Source organism: Euleptes europaea, chromosome 8, assembly GCF_029931775.1.
Source record: "Euleptes europaea isolate rEulEur1 chromosome 8, rEulEur1.hap1, whole genome shotgun sequence".
In the NCBI taxonomy this organism is placed as follows: domain Eukaryota; kingdom Metazoa; phylum Chordata; class Lepidosauria; order Squamata; family Sphaerodactylidae; genus Euleptes; species Euleptes europaea.
In genome coordinates this window covers 35,696,583-35,717,005 of record NC_079319.1, presented here as the reverse complement: position 1 = coordinate 35,717,005, position 20,423 = coordinate 35,696,583, and the positions used below count along the sequence as shown (strand labels likewise).

General features: G+C 42.5%; 1 protein-coding gene across 1 annotated transcript in view; it reads right to left on the bottom strand.

Annotated features, from left to right (window-relative positions):
* Window positions 1-19,215, bottom strand: part of JPH1 (junctophilin 1) — an 83,413-nt gene extending 64,198 nt beyond the window's left edge. Inside the window, exons 1-2 of the mRNA XM_056854556.1 lie at window positions 18,837-19,215; window positions 14,528-15,284 (exon numbers count right to left, since the gene is read on the bottom strand). Coding sequence (XP_056710534.1) covers window positions 14,528-15,284; window positions 18,837-19,215 — 1,136 coding nt within the window. The remainder of the gene's footprint in view (window positions 1-14,527; window positions 15,285-18,836) is intronic.
* Window positions 19,216-20,423: the final 1,208 nt, after the last annotated feature.

Here is a 20,423-nt window from a genome sequence, read left to right as displayed (position 1 = left end):
TCTCTTTGTCTCCAGCCTCTGCCAGCACAACAGCAGTGTAAGTTCCATTCACTGACTGTCTCTTTGGTTGCTTTTTCCTGGCCAACTGGGGACAATTTTTTTCAAATGTTGTGAGGACCCACAAAGAAAACACTTTCTGACAAACATCACGCATTCCTCATCTTGCTTGTAGCTCCTATTCTGCCTTCCGTCACCTCCCCTCTGCTGCTGCCACTGGCTCTGCGCTGAGTAGACCTCTTGCCCGTCTCGGGGTTGTCTAAACAGCTCGGCTGCAGTCCTCGGCGTAGACTCTATCCAGTCTCTCTGCCTGGGATGAAAAACGCGCTGGGGGGCTGAGGTCTCGGCAGATGGGCGATTCGTTGATTTAACCTCGGGGGTGTATCTCAGCTGGGCTGCTGTCTTCTGCTTACGTCCTTCCTCCCGTCGTTCCTCTTCTTCCAGAATTCGTCCAGTCAAGTATTCATAGGTTAATTGCCCTGCTGCCAGGCTCTCCAGCAAGGTTACTAAAACATCAAAACTCGCATCCAGAGAACTCAAAAGCAAATACACCCGGTCCTCCGCAGATATAACTTTTCCCCTCAACTCCAGCTGTCTGAACAACTCTGCTAGGGTCTTCAAGTGGGCTGCGGCCGGCGTGTGCAGTGATTTATGGCATCTATAAAGCCGCCTCATTAGTGCTAGCAGCGTGCCAGCTGAGTCCCGGAGATACACTGCTCGCAGACTATCCCATGCCAACTTTGCATGCTCTTTTCCAACAACATAAATAAGCTGGTCATCTCCCACCGTCAAGGTGATATTGGCAAGGGCTTTTACGTCCTTGGCAATCTCGGCTGCTGTAGTAGGGAGTCTTTCCACAGCATTCCATAAATCCTCCCTTTTCAGATACTGCTCCAACCTCACAGACCAAACGTGGTAATTCTCTGAGGTGAATTTATCCACTGGGATAAAAGATTGTTGTGCCATTATTACTCACACACAGCCGTCACTTCTCCAGTAGCCTCTGAAAATTCTGGACTCTGCTTATCTACCACCACACATAAAACCTGCGCAGTGTAGCAGAAACACTCCTGTAACGTAGAGGAGCTGGGCACAGAGCCCTGACGCGGAAGCCAAGCGGATTAGCAGTCTTGTCCAGGATACCCATCAGAAAGTCCACGGCCACATAGTAAAAGTGTAGTTTATTTGTACAGTGCAGAAATATATACAGATACTCCTTTCACACTCTCCGCTCATAACATCCCGCATAGAACTGCGGTTTCACTTCATTATATACACCTGGTGGACGCAGCCACCAATCACAGTAGATATCCAATTATCTTGGTATTGCTACTGCATTGCATCAGCCACCTGGCTCTAACTGGATCAGGCCAGCTTTCTCTAGCTCCCAGGTAGTTTCCAGGCTGATTACATCATCCTTAGATCTCACTGATCTATCCTGCACCTGTCAAACTATCTGACAGACTTGTAATCTTGACAGTCTCTTGCCAAGAAAACCCCAAAAGGGGTCGCCATAAGTCGGCTGCGACTTGACGGCACTTTACACACACACAAGAATGAAGAGACTTACAGTACAATCCTATGTTGAGTTACTGCAGTCTAAACACATTGAAATGCATGGGCTTCGACTGGAGTAACTCTCCTTAGGATTGCACTCTAAGTATCCTAGTCTTAAAAATATTAATAACCAAAACAATAATAATAGTGAATTCTAGATTTCTACCCCTTTGAGACTATCATCCAGCTCCCCTTCCATACAAACACTCTGGGAAGCGTGCTCATAGAAAGAAAAACACAACTCACAAAATTTTAATCTTGGAATTACTATAACAAATTAACAAAAATGCAAATAACATATGTTCTAAGGTTAAAAATCTGTTTTAAATCCAAAAGAATTTTCATGTCCAAACAAATACACCAGTAAATAAGGACCATGGCAGAACTATGTCAGACAGTAAAATAATCTGTCCATAAAAATTGTTATGCTTATTTTGTCCTTCGTAGGTTAAAGGTTTTTCTTTTTCCTGGACATTCATAGAAATTTTCTGTTGTTGATTTTTAAATGAATTGTTTTAAACTGAATTATTAAGATGTCTTATGAAAGACATACAGGATATGTCAAAAGTTAAATAAAACAAATGAGACATTGGCTTGATAGTCAAGCATTTCAATTCTCAAATATAATGAACAGTGGTGTTTTTAAGTACATGGCATAAATATCTACCTCACTGAAGACTCATTACTGTAACCAAGAAAGGGAAATTCCATTTGCATAGTTAGTAAATTCCCTTCTCTGTATGCTAAAGTGACAAGATTTCACATTTCAAAAGCATTCCCCACACTTGCAGTGCTCTAAGTAAAGTGACCTCTAAGCCTCTTTTGATTTGTTTCCCCTTAGATTAGTATGGAAGGATTTAGTGGTTACCTTTGGAATAATTTCTAAAAGCTGGATCTGGATGCTCTTTGATAAATAGAAAGCTTACCTAGTCAGTGAAAAATCTAAATCAGTAACACAGAGATTAAGATACTGAAATTTAAAAATTACTTACAGATCTTGAAGATATCCACACATAGTGTTAGATCCAAGGACTCCCTTATGTTTATCAGAGGAAGTCATTGGATCAAGTTTGGGAAAAATGAGTTGTTGGACCCAACTCTGAGTCTGCTAAGTTTCCAAAGGAAAGAATTTCACAATCAGAAATTCAATCACAGGACTGTCATTAGAACATTTCTGCTGTACCTTGTGTTACAGATTTGATGCAGAGACATAATTGGAAGGATGCTCTTCAAATGATCACCACTCAAGCATCTACACTGGTTATATGCCATACAACTGGCAATTTCTGGAATTAGCTTCTCACTTGAGTCACATGGATTATATATTTGTATGCAACACTGAAGGGTAATACTGATGGGGTACTCAACCTGTCCAGCTCACAATGGAAATTCATTTTAAAATGTTACAACAGCGACCTCATCTTCATTGGCAACACTAAAGAAAAAGAAAAATCCTAATGCTATACTGACAATACACTATTATTTCTAGCTCATATCTTAAATGCTGTTTCACACAAGATACATGAGCCCATGTACAATTTATTCTATTTATATTCCAATGTACTTCCACCCGGACCTCCAGGTCATGTACATAAGCTTATTAGGAAGTCTTCCATCCCAGCACTGACCTGACCCAGACCACCTCATCTGAAGCAAGGTTGCTGGAATGTGTCTTCCGACCATACTCTAGAACTTGAGTATGAACTTGTATGTGCATGAAACAGAGTGGTCACAGAGTGGTCACACAGCAAACAATTATTCCTGTAATCAAAAACACAGTAAGCAAAAAACAATTACCCCCCCCCCCACTCAAGATTCAGCACTTGTTAAGAGATGAATTAAATCTCTATAAAAGTAAATCTCTATCAAACAATGAAAGGTCATTTTCAGCCCATTCCTGAGGGGGAGGGCTGAGCTGGTGGCTGGAGGCAGCGCAGCCGCACCACCTCCAAAGGAGGATTTGCCCTCCTTCCACTATGGATAGTCATGCAGTCACCACCTGTCCTGAACGTTAATATACTGATATCAGTATAGGCAAAGCAGAAAACGTCACACACTTCATGAAATGCTGACTCTTCAGGGGAAACCGAAAAACTTTGTCCTGATACTGCCTTCTGAAATTATCTGATCAACACAGGAGGTCCAAGGTGATAATGTTGTTTATTCACAACACAATTCAAACCCAGCAACAATAACTAGTTCCCACACAAATGGAATGGAGCAACTGAACCTAAGAACATTTTATAACAGATATAATAATCCCTGGGCAAATTTTCAAATAGTCAAAATGAGATCCCAGCATTAAATTTAAAACATAGAGATACCTCTTTGTTGATATTTTTGGCTTCTCTTAGTAAGAAAAAGTCCACACATACCTGGGTAAAAGACTAATTAACACACTTGCTCAAAAATCCCATTGACTTTAATGAGGCTCTGAATGAATGTAAGGATTTGGCAGTTTGAGAGGATTAGAATTCAAAAGACCACGCAGAGAAATGGTAAAATTGACTTGAATTGGGCAAGCAACCAACTTTATTATATGAAAATATATACATCATTGGTCAGTTCCTGGACTTCTATGGTGTGAAATATTTTCTAACTTGTTCTACTGTTCCAGTTCATCAGTCCCATTCTGTCCTCACATATGCATGAGCAACTTCCATAAAAAATCAATGTCATCTGCACATATATACTTGAGGGCATAACTGCCTCTCACAGCCATGTACCAGGGGGCTTTGTTCAGGCTGCAAGCAGATGAGACAAACACACTAGTAGTTACTCATGCAGCTAATCTGTTTCAGCCCAAAGTTTAAGCACAACACTACTAATATTGCTGCAATAGTGCCTTTGGTTTTCAAAATACCTTCACACAGTTTCAGAGAAGAGATTATTAACCACTTTCACTGACGTAAAAAACAGGAGCATCCCAGTATCAGTGATCAGTGGATTGTCCCTATAAAATCTCTAATCTGATTTTGAGTGCAAAACTAGACTAAAATGTGTTCTATTAAAAGCTAGCATTAAATATTTGGTACTTTTTCAGACATTAATGCCAGAACTGCATTAAATCCTGCAAAATAACAAAGCATATGGACAAGCTTGCTGTCGGAAGCTGATAAGAAACAAAAAAAAGTGCACCAAGACTTGTTGCGCTAACATTTTATTCAGAGTTACAGCCCAATTTATTGCTAAGGCTTAGAGAAATTTTCAACATATCCTTATCTCTTATCTACACAGTAATTCTGTGAAGCACACCACTAGGACTTCTGTTCAAAAAACAGGGAAATTACAAGTATGTATTCATTTATATCTCACTTTTCTCTCCCAACGCAGCTTACATTGTTCTCTTTATTTTATTCTCACAACAACCCTGAGAGGTAGGTTGGGCTGAGAGATTATGACTGACACAAGGTTGTCCAGCAAGCTTCCATGCCAGAGGGGGGGATTCAAACCAGGGTGTCCCAGATGCTAGTCCAACACTCTAACTACAACACCACACTAGCTCTATGATACTATTCAAGGACATATGAATCCATTCAAACTCTGAGAGCCAGCGTGATGTAGTGGTTAAGAGCGGTGGTTTGGAGCAATGGACTCTGATCTGGAGAACCGGGTTCGATTCCCCACTCCTCCACATGAGCAGTGGACGCTAATCTGGTGAACCAGGTTGGTTTCCCCACTCCTACACATGAAGCCAGCTGGGTGACCTTGGGCTAGGCACACTCTCTCAGCCCCACCTACCTCACAGGGTGTCTGCTGTGGGGAGGGTTTGATTCTTCCTTAAGTGGTAGAGAAAGTCGGCATATAAAGACCAACTCTTCTTCTGTCCACTGCCTCTCAAGGCCACATGGATATCATTGATATAGTTTATGTGTATAGCAATCAACTTGATCCTGTAGGCATTAAGTAGATTAGGTCAGAACCGATACAATTCGTTATTGGCTCTGGTCAATTTGTTTTCCTCAAGTTTCAGAAAAACAACTAAAATTATGGATGACTACAAATAAAGAACAATTTCTACAATGGAATTATCTCCTAAATTAATAAATTGTAAAAATTTTTTTTTAAAAAATCACGTATCACGAATACTACAACCAGCTTACAGCCAATTAAATATGCAAACATTAATAGATAATTGTTACTCATATTTTGGCACAGTCTTTGGCACAGTTTCATCTTAATAACGTAAAATGAAGCAGGTGTCTTAGCAAATTATAAACTATCCTGCGAGGCCTATTTGGTGACAGGTCCTTCAAGAAATGCAGGTCCAAGAGGTTTTGCTCGTTATCAGCCTCACCAATTAAAGCTTGTCACCTAAAAAGACTGCACTCAGAAGTGCCATCATCTTGGTACAAAAGCAAGCAAGTATACATATTAATATACTTGGCATCAGCTGAATCCTATTCCTAAACACAATGTTCATATTGCATCTATAATAAGTAAAGCATTTTAAAGATTTGCAAGGCACTAGCCTTGCAAGTGCCCGGTTTAGTGTCTTGCGTAAAGTGAGACTTGTAGCATCAGCTTAATCCAGAGTGGAAAATTGTCTGCCCGGCACATAATTCCATGCAATTCAGAAGGGTTGTTTGCTAATGTTCGTTGGGGGAGAATATAAAGTAAAAAGACAGCTATATGATTTTTCTCACTAGATGCTTTCGTTCTCAAAGAATAAATCACAAAGCTGCAATAAGAACACAGTATTGTCACCACCTATAGGAAAGCGCTAGTTTATACTGTGTTAACACCAAGTTTAACAAATCTGAAATTAAAGGAATGCAAGAATTCTAATTACAGAGACATCCAATATAATTAAGATTACATGATAACTCAGGAAGCCCAATCCTCTGCTTGTTAATGCTCCAAATTAAGCTCAGTCTCAGCTACATTGATCACAGCCTGGAGTGATCTGCAAGCGGCTAAGAAATCAAGTATGCTGAACTGCAGCAAAAGTATGTGGCCTCAACACAAAGGCACTTTACCAACAAGTAGGTCCATGTCCACTGCATAATGCCCTTGGCAATGGAATACTGTGCCACATTTGCAGTTGTAGCATGCCCATATCCAAGTATTATGGGCCAGAAACTTTTAAAAAAGTTGTCAACTCCACATTTTGTTAGCATACCACAGTAAACCTTCCAAAAGTTGGTACTCTGATGTTCTAAGAGTGGTGACTAACAATCTGAGGCAGTGAGACAGTGGCTCTATCATCTATCAACTGGCTACGGAGAAGGGCTGAATGAATTAGTAAACAGTCCATTTGCAATCCTATGCAGACTTATTTGGCATACAATTTACGTTCCATTGAGCTTAGTGAGCCTTACTTCTGATTAAACATGCAGAGAATTAGGCTGCAAGTGTCTTACTTGGTATGTAGATTGGATTGATTTATACATTTGTAAGATTTCTGGCATGTTCAAGTCTATACACCAAATTTTACAATCTGATAACAATCAGCAATTTTTTTTTGAGCCCGTCAAGTCATAGGTGACTTATGGCGACCCTGTAGGATTTTCAAGGCAAGAGACCTTCAGAGGTGATTTGCCACTGCCTACCTCTGAATCGACTCCAGTGTTCCATGGAGGTTGCCCGTCCAAATACTAACAAGGGCCAACCCTGCTTAGTTTCTGAGATCTGATGAGATCAGGTTAGCTATTCAGAGAAGGCTACAGTGTGCATAGCTTATGTGATAATTAGGACCTCTGGTACAAAATATATCATGTTACAATTAAAAAGATTAACTAGATATTTCTATATAAGACTGTTTTGTATATTTCAAAATGCAGCATGGTTAATTATACATATTAATATGTATTAAAAACCCAACGGGATTCCTTATTTACTTCGTAGTTTGTAATGTCTAATAATGCGGGCTAGACAAAAACTTTCTTTGGATTGAAGAGCTAGTCCCAAAATCAGGAGCAAAATTCATGTTCCACCCATCCTATGACATCACCAGGCCCCATTTCATAATAAATCACGTAGTCATGATAATACACACACACAAACAGTATCTTCTTTTAGCTTTCTGTGCCAACAAATTCAAATTTCATGGTGAAAATTGGGGTTTGCTGCCATTCATATCAGCAAAGCATGGGTTTGACTTCAAAATGTGGTTTCTATACTCAATTTGCGAAGTCAAATTTGTGACACACAAATGGCAAAAAATTGGCTGGATTTGATCATTTAAGCAACTCATCCTTGGAACAAAAAAATAACTAAGGAGGCAAGGAAAAAGTGGAAATTGGGGATGTATGGTGTTAGCAAAAGTAAGAGTTCAGCAATATTTCCCCATCCCAAACAATAAGCATCACTCCCTGGGTTCATCCCAAGCCTGCTTCAAAGGTGAGCATGGTATAGCTTGGCATCCAAGGACCCCTCCTCCTCTCAAGCAAATTCTTATTTCAGGCTTTCAGCCACAAGAGTTAGAAAGGAACCTCCACGTCCCATTAAAGGTGCAAATAACTGAGAACAAGTTGCACTGCCAAATCTCCGGCAGTCCCTTCTCTGCCTTCTCCATGCTCCTGAAGCCCTTCCAACGGGTGCCCAATCGCTGCCACCTATCTCACAGCACAAAAGGCCGAATCCTGCCCCATCCTGTGTACAAAGCCCACAGCTTCCTTCACCCAACCACAGACAGAGCAAGAAGCACCAAGTACCACTCTCATAAGAGCTTCAGGAGGTACAAAGAATGGATGGCTATCCAATATCTCCCTAAAAGGAGCCCTACTGCATGCACAAGCCAGTAGAGGCAGAGCCCAGCATGAAGACCAGAATAGGTCCAGATGCTTCAGCTCTCCCAAATCAATTCTCATAATTGGTTCCCCTTCCTGGGCCTGAACCAATGTGATTATGAGGAGTAATTACTGCTAACTAGCTGAGGCTGAAGTGCTGCAACCACAGCATTTCTACTGGCTCTGGCAGCCTGGATGATTCACAGGTGGAAACCTTCTTCAGCAAGATATCTGGGCCTCCCACTGGAGCAAGCTGAGATATTGTGGCTGCTGTAGCAACTGCAATACCTTAATTTCATGAGATGATGTAACACCTCTTTTCCTTCAGCCTCACAGGAAGGAAGGCAGATACATTACACACCACAATGAAATTTCTAGATGCTGTGACAACCTGGCATTGGGATTTGTTGGGTCCTGGGGCAATATATCTTAGGGCATGGTGCCCACTGACACCTTACCAGACATCCACCAAGTGTTTTCAGAAAGTCAGTGGTGCCAGGTAGGGCTCTCCACCAGCATGGCTTCTAATTGGCCATTGAATAACTGATTGGCAGTGCAAAGTAAAATAACATTGCTTTGGTGGAAGCTGCCACCAGTGTAGGTTTTATTCTGTTCCTCACTCTTCTTTCCCAGTGTATTGTTTAAATTCCTCTTTTCTTCACTGCACTTTGTCTCTGTATGTGTGTCCCGTGGCAACCATTTGGCAATTGCGCCCACCACCCTGTGTCAGAATTCCAAGGGTGCCCACGTGCTCAAAAACTTCAGGGACCCCTGCTTAGGGAATGAAAGATTAGGAAAAGTGTCTTCTGTCTGCTTCCCACTGCAATGTATATTCCATCTTTTTCACTTCTTAGATGTATTTCTTAGGTAGAAAAATATCCCTCAATTTGGTATGAAAGTGCCTGTCACATTTGGGAATGCATCGTTACTCGCCTGTGCCAGCAATTACACCATGCCTTTATACACCATGTTCAAGAGCTGCTTCATACACTAAAATTTTAGGTGTACACTTAAGTTGATTTAAGTGTACATCTGAAAATGTAAAATGTGAATAAAATCTCTTACAGGTACAGTTATCAGGCAGCTGTAGTTTCCAGCAGCTTCCTATTATATGTATGCTCTATGGAAAACTTGGGTTTGCTTTCATGTGTTAAATGGTGCTAGGTATCTGGTAAGATGAACACTTGATCTGCTAAAAAAACCTGTGATTACTCTCTCAGTTCACTGCTGGTAACATCTGCATTATCACTATCTCTGCCTCCCTTGATCTCTGCATGAATTCAGGCTGCACAGACCAAGGATAACACACCATTCAACCATATTTACTTATATATTAGAGAAAAATATGTTCTTTCACAATTACTCATGTATGTGTCAATACAAAATCTGATTCCTGAACACCTCTACACCAAACCCCCAACAATATATGTTCTGATTAGAGAAAGGTATTTTTAAAATCCTGTTAAACCTAAGTACTTGATTTCATAATGTAGTCATGTTTCAAGCTTACTTAGATTTTACTAGGTCTAGATAGCCTGTAAAAATAATTTTACCACCTTGTATAAAACAAATCACTGTAATACTCACACTGCCAGTATATAATGAGAGAGGCAGAAGGATTCAGGAGGGAAGACAGCATGGTACAGCCCGATCTCGGAAGCTAAGCAGGGTTAGCCTTGGTTAGTATTTGGATGGGAGACCACCAAGGAATACCAGGGTTACTATGCAGAGGAAGGCACTGGCAAACCACCTCTGTTAGTCTCTTGCCATGAAAACCCCATAAGGGGTCACCATAAGTCGGCTGCGACTTGACGGCACTTTACACACACACAGAAGGATTCAGGTTTAAATTAGGAATCCTGCAGAGGTGATAACATGTATTTATAAGCTACTCAGAAGTGCCATAAAACAAATACTTTTTGAATTAAGCCATTGCACACTTTATATAATAACTTTGTATTTCAGAGCTCAACAGAAGCAAACAATTTCCAGTTTGTAACTTGATCGTTTAATAAAACTAGAAAAGAAAAGAGGGGACTCTGATTTTTAACTTTAGATTAGCATGGACAGCAGAGAAATGTGGAATATTTCTCTCTATCCTCTAGTTGTTAATCATATTCTGGAGGGAGGGTAACTTCCAGTATTATTTCCAGCAGCAGAAACGCTTTGGCTGTGTGTTGAATCTGGTTATCTTTCCCTACTCTGATGAGAATCCTGAACTGTGCATTCTGCATGTAATTAATATGGAATATTATTAGCAATGCGAAAACAGAGTAAGACACTTCTAGACTGAAGAGTTCGAAAGTATAAGGCACACAGTCTGCATGCCTGAAAGACACATGTGGACTGACCAATTCTTATGCTAATTCCTGTTCTCCTCCCTCATTAATTCACAATTCTACTTCCATGTTCTGTATAGTGCTACAATTGCTAGGGGAGACAGCTTTTGGAAACCCCTTTAAAGATGCGCATAAAAAGTAGAGCTGATGTTAACAAGAATAAGAACAGAATGACTCATATGCATGCTAGCTTTAAATGATTTGATACCTTGGAGAAGTCAGCTGTATTGCCAACAATTACGGCAATCAGTTGTTTCAGTGGTTTTGCTACTGATACACAATACGGGAAGATAGGTTCGCTTTGATTACTAATTTCATCTATATGGACACAGGTTCCAGACCCCCAATACACTGTCTTTCCTAGTGTCAGTGAAATTCACCAGCCCACATTAATCTTGCCTCAAGCACCTTCACACTCCAACTGCTCGTCTCCATAAAGAAAGCTTCTGCAGATTGCCACTTATGAATCCATGTTTCGCTCGTCAGAACCACAAGCACTTCTTCAGAAAGCTTCAGTTACCCCATCACTATGCGACTAGCCCCTTGCTGACTGGAGCCAAAAATAGCAACTACTAAGAGTGCTACTTACTTTCTTGGGCAAATATACATTAGGAAAGGTACAGGTGAAAAGGCATATTTCACCCCACTACAATAAAGGAGTAATCCCCAAAAAGGATATCATCAAACTGGAAGAGGTGCAGGAAAGATCAACCACAGGATGGGGTATGTGAGGGGGTAAGAAACCTTCCCTGTGAGGAAAGACTAAAGAAACCTGGAGAAAGGGGAAATATACCTTTTTATCCTTCTCCCAAAACTCAAGACAAAATAAAAGAACTCAATACAAAAGAAAATATCACCCACAATGGAAATTGCTGGCATCGGATGCATGCTGGATAAGATGGCCTCAAAAGGAGGTTAGAACATTTATGCAAGAAAGATCCATCAATGACCATTAGCTGCAATGGCTAAACGGGACTTCCATATTAGGATGTAATATATCTCTAAATCATAATTACCAGGACACAGCAGACAGTGATTTTTACCTTAGTGCTTCTTCTAGTGAATCTAGTTGGTAACTGAGGGAACAAGACAATGGACTAGCATGGACCGTTATTGTGATCCAGAAGAGCTTTTCTTATGTTCTTCAGGCAGCGTGGCCTGTGGGTGAATGCGCACACTCTCAAGAGTGATCAGAATAAAGAAATGGTGAACAGGCCATGCTCACTGTTTCAGCAATGGTGTGTACTGTATTTGTCATATTTCAAGTGGTTTAATTACAGCAGACCATTCAGGCTCTCTTTAAAATTTTGAATTGGGCAATCACAGATGATATAACTTCCTGGGAAGAACCTCCTTCTCCTTCCCTGCCTGCCAACCTGCAGAGAAGCAGCAGCAGAGCTGGTGCCAGAGGTGGGATCTCCAGTGGCCTCATTTGACTAACTCCTCCCCCACACTTACAGCAGATTTATGTTGTCCGTGCAAATGCAGATAATGTTCCTTTCTTTTGGGGGGCACTTAAACCCTCCTCTGTTGGGAGTTCTCATTTTCTGCAAAGAATACCCCCTATCTGAACCTGGCCCCATTCTCTGGGTCTGTTGATGTATGTGGGCCAGGATCAGCATTAATTAGGGTTTTTTCTCAGATTTCTGAATGAGTCCACAATTGCTTATAGTAAATTTCTGAGTCATCTTTAAGGGCAGCCCCATTACACTGCAGTAATCCAGCCTTAAGGTTACAGTAGCATGGACCAGTGTGCCAGATCAGTTGTGTCTAGATGGGATTTCTGGTCCTAGTGTACTTATAAAAAAAAAAAAAAGCATTCCTTGATACTATATTAACCTGCCTTCCAAATTATAGAGCTGGGTTAAGAAGCATTTGATTTAACTTTTAAATCAAGTCAGCTAACACAAGATTCAATCCGCCCAACAGCTAGAATACCAGCCTTGCCAACCATTATATGGATTCGGTTTTGCTTGTTCTCCCTCAGCCAGATGCTAAAACCACTGGCTGAGCACAAGGCCTTCGAGAACTGCTGCAAATCAGAGTACACTTTATTTATTATTTGGTTTTATACCCTATCCTCACTTCCCGGCCAAAAGCAAGATGGACCAAAAATATGACTCATTAGAAGACAACTTCCTAGGAGCTGGTTCACAAACTGTAAATATTCTTGAAGAAAACCAGTAAAAGTCTCATAAAAGTTTTAACTTTTTAAAAAATGCCAAGGATGTTCATCCAAAGTACAATCTAGTTTTTCAAGAATGGTGCAATACAAAGTGCATTTTATTGGAAATTTGGGGAGGGGAAATCACAAGCTTTTAATCTGTTGTCTAATAAAATGGTTCCTTGAACACACTTCAGGCTAAGTTACTGATGCAATGCTGCTAGCTGATAATGCTTGCCAAGTTCTTTCTTACTTTTTTATGGAATCAAGATACCAACATTCTTTGGAGGGCAAATTGTGTAACCAAGTATGCTTTCACTCTAGGTGCAGAGTCTTAAAGCTGAGTACTATAATATACAATTTATATATACATATGCCTAAAAACTGTTTTCAAGCATATTATTCAAATATGAAGCTTCTTCCCTGCTCCTTGACAATTCTGAAAATTATTACTATTGCATATACAGAGAATGCACTCCCAAGAGTTATTGCCTATAATCAAAATGTCAGGGGGTCATTTGCACAAGGTCATTTTTAAAACAGTGAAACACAAACATTTCCTTTCAGCTTGTGTAGAGGAATATTTTCTTGCTGAGACTGCAATGCATGTACCCTAAAAAGATTATCTTCTAGTTATTGCTTAGACTATTCTAAACAAACAACAATTTGCCTGAGGACCAACATCCGTTACTAGATGAAACTATTAATGTGTTTGAAAGATCTCAATATTAAGAAAAACATAATTCCTGTCTATAAGATAAACACATGATGTTGTGTTAGAGAACCTGAAAGACCATTTCATGCAAATCCATATACTACCAAGTGACAGCTGCAACTACCTATATGAGACGCATCCTCTTGTATGCATAACCTGAACTACAGAAGACATACATAAAATCATTATTAATTTACTTTCATATACATTTTATAGCAATGCAATTACTGAGTGCTCTTTTAAAAGATAATATGGCTGTTTTGCTTCACCTTCTAAAAGTACGTTCCTCTGTAAGTCCAGGTGCCTAACCCATATCCTAAATAAATTACCTACTAAATCATAATTATGGGACTGGAGGTTATGGGCCATTCCAATCAGACAAGCTGAACATAGTAGAGCATTTAACCAAACTAACAGAGACTCCTTTTTTTCTCACAGGCTAGGGACTGTGAACAGAAACAGTTCAAGATTACCCCCAGCAGATGGGGATGGAATACATGATCAGATTCTAGGGCTTCCGATGTCCAAGAGGGGCCTAAAGTTCTCCTGGCATTACAGTTGATCTCCGGGGTACAGAAATCAGATCCCCTGGAGGAAATTGCACCTTTGAAGGATGGACTGCGGGGAATCACATCCCCTCAGAGCTCCTTCCCCAATATCTGCTGTTCCCAAATCTCCAAGAATCTCCCAAAATGGAGTTGGCAACCCTACTAAATTCCTGAAACGTATCTATGCCACCAAGGTGACTAATAAGATGTCAGTAATTCTACTACAGCACAGCATGACCCTGCCATGCTGTCTCATTCCAAAACCCTAAAACCCCTTCCCAAAACTATCGAACCAAATTCTCTGTTTAGAGTCTCATGTGCAATTCCACTACAGCCAATATAGTTTCACCCCCTTTGAAATGGAAACCTGTGCTTTCATAGCTGTATTTTTACCAACGTAAATGCCTAGCTGAAAACAGGTTTTCGGTTTGCGAAACTAAAGCACGCACGGCGGGGGGGGGGGGGAAGATACATACCTTGAAGTTGCAATTTCCACTTTGGTTCTGGCCATGGCTGCTGCACGCTGGGCGCCTTCTAATGCTCGTTCCACTTTCTCTTTAGTTTTTGTGTTCCTTATTGGTATTAGCTGCTTCCTTATTCCACGGACCAAAATGTTGTTTTTATACTTCCCCTCTTCCTTGGTGCCATCCGGGAACATGGTACATCCATATCCATGCCTCTTATTATTTAGCCACTCCCCTTCATATTTCATACCATTGGAGCGCTCACTAATACCAAAGCCGTTACGTTTGTCATTCTTCCACTCTCCCAGGTACGTTTCTGTTGTGGTAGCGTCAACATGGTCTTCCACTGGGCAATAATCACAGTCCCCATCCCCAAAACTAATGGTAGAATTGGCATCGCTAGAACTAATTCTGCTCATAGCAGCATCGCTCCTGACAGAGCTACGTTTGCTAGAAATAGACGATTTTGATTCTGATTTTCTAAGTTTTATACTACCGAGAAGGGAACCTCTTCTGAACAAGCCTCCTTTTTTCTTACCACCAAGACTTTCGGTATCACTGTGAAAATTCAAGACAAACCCTCCTCTTGTACCAGCTGGACTGTCCGAGGTAATGTCATGTAAAACAGTGCCATTGCTCTGCTCACTACGGAGCGAAGCCAGAGATGTCCGGAGGGGTGACCGAATCACAGTTGCCATGCCGTAAGGAACACTCTGCCGCATACCATAACCGTGTCTCATCCCGCCTGTCCACTGTCCCTGGTAAGTACCTTTTAAAGGAAATATAAAGCAAAGGAATAAACACTTTTTTTGCATTTAAGTACATGTCAATGGTGCTGAATATTCAAGTCCAATTTTTTTTCACTAAAATGTGTGCAGAGTCTGAAATTGCTGCTCTCCACCCAAGAATTCTTTAGGTAGATATGAGTAAACAGAAAACAGCCTACATTAAGAATATTTACATTATTGTTATTATTTTCATGTATTTCCATAAGAGCAGTTTGCTATATAATATAGGATCCACTGATCAAAGTAAAAAATCCACTGTGACTGTATGAGCTTGGTCAATCGTTTTTTGTACGTGTGCCACAAACCAAGCCTAAATTATGACATAGTACATACACCGAGCCTTGGGATGGCTTCATCTCTACTTCACTGAATTGGGAACCTGGAAGCAAGGCAGAACTGAATGGGTAGGAAAGAGAGTAGGGCGGAATTGACATTGTAAGCAAGCTTACTGGCACTCCTGTTCTTGTCCAGAGATGCCACAAACCCTTGGTTCCACTTGTGGTATCTGTATCACAGGTTAGCTAGCCATGGCCTATCTATTTGGATGCTGGCCAATGAAAATGACAAAGTAGGGCTTTAATATTGTCATAAATTAGCATGGCTCCATTGCAAATATAGTGGCTCTTAAGATGTTTATATGGGAATGCTTAAGTTTATCCTTGAATATCATAAGATGGGCTAGTCAGAAATAGAGTTTTAGGGTTGACCTGGGATTTGAACTAGTCCAAATAGTTCAGTTTGGCCCACACTCAGCAGGACTTGGGAGCTAAAGAGGGTCTGCCACAGTCAGTAGTTGGATGCGAGACACAGCTGGGGTTGCCATGCTTCAGTTGTGACTTGATGGCATGTTCTTCTCACTTCTAAACCCAATGCTACCAATCATGTTTTTAAAGATACCACCTTCTAGGACAAGGTTCTTGAGGCATCCATTGTTTTCAATGGGACAAGCTAGAAACTAATGTTTCCTTGGTTTCAATGGAATAGTCATGGCTAACCTCTGCTGGATTGGGACTAACATACATATTGTGAAAGTGCTGAAGGATCAATGAAGCCCTTTTCTTGGCTACACACAGTATCTTTACCCATGCCTTGTCCTAAATTTTTATGTAGGAAAATCCACTTCAGTGTTCTGGCAGTAAAAAGGTACCCAGTATATCATTTCCAAACTTAGAAATACTTACCAATTTAACAGATTTTTCTGTGAATTATGCTGAAATCAAGTTAGATTTCAGTTTAGACATTCTGATCTTCTGTATGTTCACTTGGAAGTTAGTCCTATGCACGCTTGGAAATAAGATCAACCACAATCAGTGGGATTAACTTTCAAGTAAATGTGCAGAGGATTGGGGCTATCCAGCTGTAATCCTAAAAAAAGTTTCCAAGTAAATTCTGTGGAAACTAAAGTACTTTCCATTTTACTGAACAGGTAGGGGACTGTGGTATTATAGATGGAGACTGCCACTTAAAACATTCAGAATAACGTTGATTATATTCAAGTGCAGACCAATGTGTAGATTTAGGTGTCATAGTGAATTGCACCATTACATCTCTAGCTGCCAAGCAAGAAAAATGAATATGCCTACATCTTAAACATGCATGTGCAGGTTCTCCCACAGCAAAATGAGGTGGTGGGATTTCGTTTGCAACTGAATACATTTTGAAAGCATTGATCCAATTTATCCTGAATAAATCAACTCTGTAGTTTTAAAGAGATTTCTTCAGTGTAAATGATCAGGGGATTAGGCCTTTTTTTTTTTTTTTTGGTACAGTGCACAAAATGACCCAAGTACAGTATGTCAATGAAACTGTTTAACTGGACAAGATGTGCTCCTAATTGACCTGAATGAACTTCTGTCTGATACTCCTCATGCTTACTTTGATGCCAGAAGAAACTCAAAGATTAGTGTCTAGCACACTTATCTTGACAGTTTTAGAAACCAAGGCCAAGTATATGTTTGTTTCAAAGTGGATATTTTAAGTAGTTATTTTAATATGAACACTACTTTTACAATTACAACCATATGTGATTCTTAAAACTCAGGATTTTCAGCTATTTGTTGAAATATAAGAGAAGGTAAAAATTATTCAGAATTCTTAACCGAAATTGAACAGAATATACAACAACAATAGGTTGTTAGAACAACATTATTTCTGCCATAAACACACCACAAAGTGAACTATTCTAATATTCTTGCAATACAAACATTTCAGATTCTTTGTATTCAGTGCTTGGAAGCCCATTCCATCTACTACCTCACATTGAAGGGTGGTTCAATTCTCCTTACCACTTAATACCACAAACAATTTTTCTCAGAGGCAAAGATAATTTGTTCAACTCTATGTTTTGCAAGTTACAGTGAAGACAGTGAGATTTCCTAAATACTGCACCTATGAACATGGGTATTGATACTATAACAAAATCATTTTTGTATGAATTTACCATCAGGGACAGCAGAATTCCAAATTGCAATAATCCTTAGTTCCAGAAATACAAAACTTATAAATAGTTCTATCAGCTGCCCAAAAATAGTGATGGCATTGGAAATGCAGAATCTTTACAGTGAATTTTGAAAAAGACTTTGAACTCCTTGCTTTTCGGAATAAACCAAAAGCTAGCTCAGGCTGTTTTCAAAAGACAGCCGCTAGCACAACCCATATCGCTTAATGTAAAGTGTGCCCAAGCAGAAGCAGATAAGAGGGAGGGACCAAGAGTGCATACTATAGATTACATCCCCTTCATTAACATTTTTAATCACACTGTGACATGACCAGGTGGTAACATGATGGCCTTTCCCCCACCTTGTTGATAACCTGCTGCAGGAAAAGTGAGGATTCGAATTCAGTTTAGGGAATGGTTCAGCTGCCACACCTTTCCTGAGTGAACACCAAGAAGCAAAAGACCGCATGGATGTGCCACAGAGAGCCTGGGCAGGAAAACCAGCAAAATGTGTTAAATCTGCCCCTCAACTCAACTCCATTGCCTTCTGTTTCAATTCCAGGAGTGGGAGAGTTAACAGCAAGAGTATCAGCAGCACTAGCCTCCAGCTCGAACTTGCAAACAGACAGCCCACAGCTACATGGGAGAAAAACTGGGACTGCTGCCTAATTATGATGAAGGAAGGAAGCTGCCCCCTACGAGAAAAAGAGTAACTATTGCATGTCGCTTTGAGCGTCGCAGAAAGGCACCCAAGTATTTCATAAGAAGAAGGCGGGTCCCAGATGCTCAAAGGCTGAGCGGGCATGGAGAGCATTCCTCCCTGCGTTTCACTAAGGGCGCTTTCACACCTGCTCAACGATGCACTTTCAATCCACTCTCACAATTTTTTTGCCAGCGGATCTGGTCGTTGCAAACAGTAAAATCCAGCCGCAGAGTGCATCGGAAGTGGATTGAAAGCGGATTATTCAGCAGGTGTGAAAGCGCCGAACCCGGACGCATCTGTCCGGGTGCGTCACGTGCGAACAGGTTCGGGGCGCGGGGGGGGGGGAGAAATGCAAACGACCCCGAAAGCGCCCCCCAGCGGCCGGCCGCTCACCTCCGTCCCCGTAGGTCTCGACGCCGTAGCCGTCCTGCAGCCCGTTGCTCCAGGTGCCCTCGTAGCGGGCGGGGCTGGCGAGGCTGCGGCGGACGCCGTAGCGGCCCTTGAAGCCGTGCGCCCACTCGCCCCGGTACGTCCACTTGCCCTTCGCCTCCACGCCCAGCCCGTGGCGCTTGCCCTGCGCCCAGTGGCCGTGGTAGGTGTTGCCGCTGGGCCAGGTGTACGTGCCCGCCACCTCGAAGCCGTGCGCCCACGAGCCCGCGTACTCGCCCTGCCCCTTGGGCCCGGTGCACAGCCCGTGCCCGTGCGCTTTGCCCTCCTCCCAGCCGCCGCAGTAGGTGCCGCCATCGTCGAAGTCGAACCGGCCGCCCGTCATTCGGGGCCGCGGGAGGGGAGAGGGGCGCGCCCGGCTCCTCCGGCTCCTCCGGCTCGCTGCCCTGCGCTGCGCTGCCCGCCCGAGACAAATGCCGACGCTCCCAGCCAGCCAGCCAGGCAGGCAGGCAGGCAGGCAGGCGGCGGTCCTCGGCTCGGCTCCCGCCCCCAGCGCCGCCCCACCCCGCCGTCCCCTCCTGCCACACACCCGAGACCCGGGGCAGCCCGGCGCGCGCCCCAGGGGAAGGGAGGGGAGGGGAGGGGGGAGGCGGAGCCTGGCGAGGACAGGTGCCGCAGGGGGGAGGCACTGGGGGGGGGGGGGACAGCCGCGCGCTTCCAGGAAGTCCGAAAGAAAAGGCGCGCGCGCCGGACAGCGTCGCGCCCTCCCCTCCGCGCGCCCCGGGGAGGGGGAGGTCGTCCCGCCTCAGTTTGCGCCAAGGCAGGGCCGGGGGCCGGGCGTTTTTGCGCCCCAGGCAAGGCGAACTTAACTTGCGCTCCCGCCTCTACTCTCTGACGACGCAGGTTTGCTTTATTGGGTTGTCTGTGGCTGCAAACGAGGCAATGGTTGGTTGGGTGTACTTGTGCTCCCCCCCCCCGCCCCATTGCTAACCGGTTTTCAAAACCGGATGTCTTGCAGAAATAAAAAATAAAAGCGCAAAACTTTTTATAAGACGCTGTACTTAATTGTGCCCTGACCTGGGTGGCCCAGGCGAGCCTGATCTCGTCAGATCTCAGCAGCTAAGCAGGGTCAGCCCTCGTTACTATTTGGATGGGAGACCGCCAAGGAAGGCCAGGGTTGCTGTGCAGAGGAAGGCACTGGCAAACCACCTCTGTTAGTCTCTTGCCATGAAAACCTCCCAAATAAGGGGTCGCCATAAGTCGGCTGCGACTTGACGGCACTTTACACACACACAATTAATTATATTCCATAGCACTGTTGTGGTACTTTTAAAGTAAATATATATATATATATATATATTTTCAGTTGCATTTTTTTCAAGACACTAATCTGTTTAAAACCCTGACCTGGGTGGCCCAGGCTAGCCTGCTCTCCTCAGATCTCAGAAGCTAAGCAGGGTCAGCCCTGGTTAGTATTTGGATGGGAGACCACCAAGGAAGGCCAGGGTTGCTGTGCAGAAGAAGGCACTGGCAAACCACCTCTGTTAGTCTCTTGCCATGAAAACCCCCCAAAAGGGGTCGCCATAAGTCAGC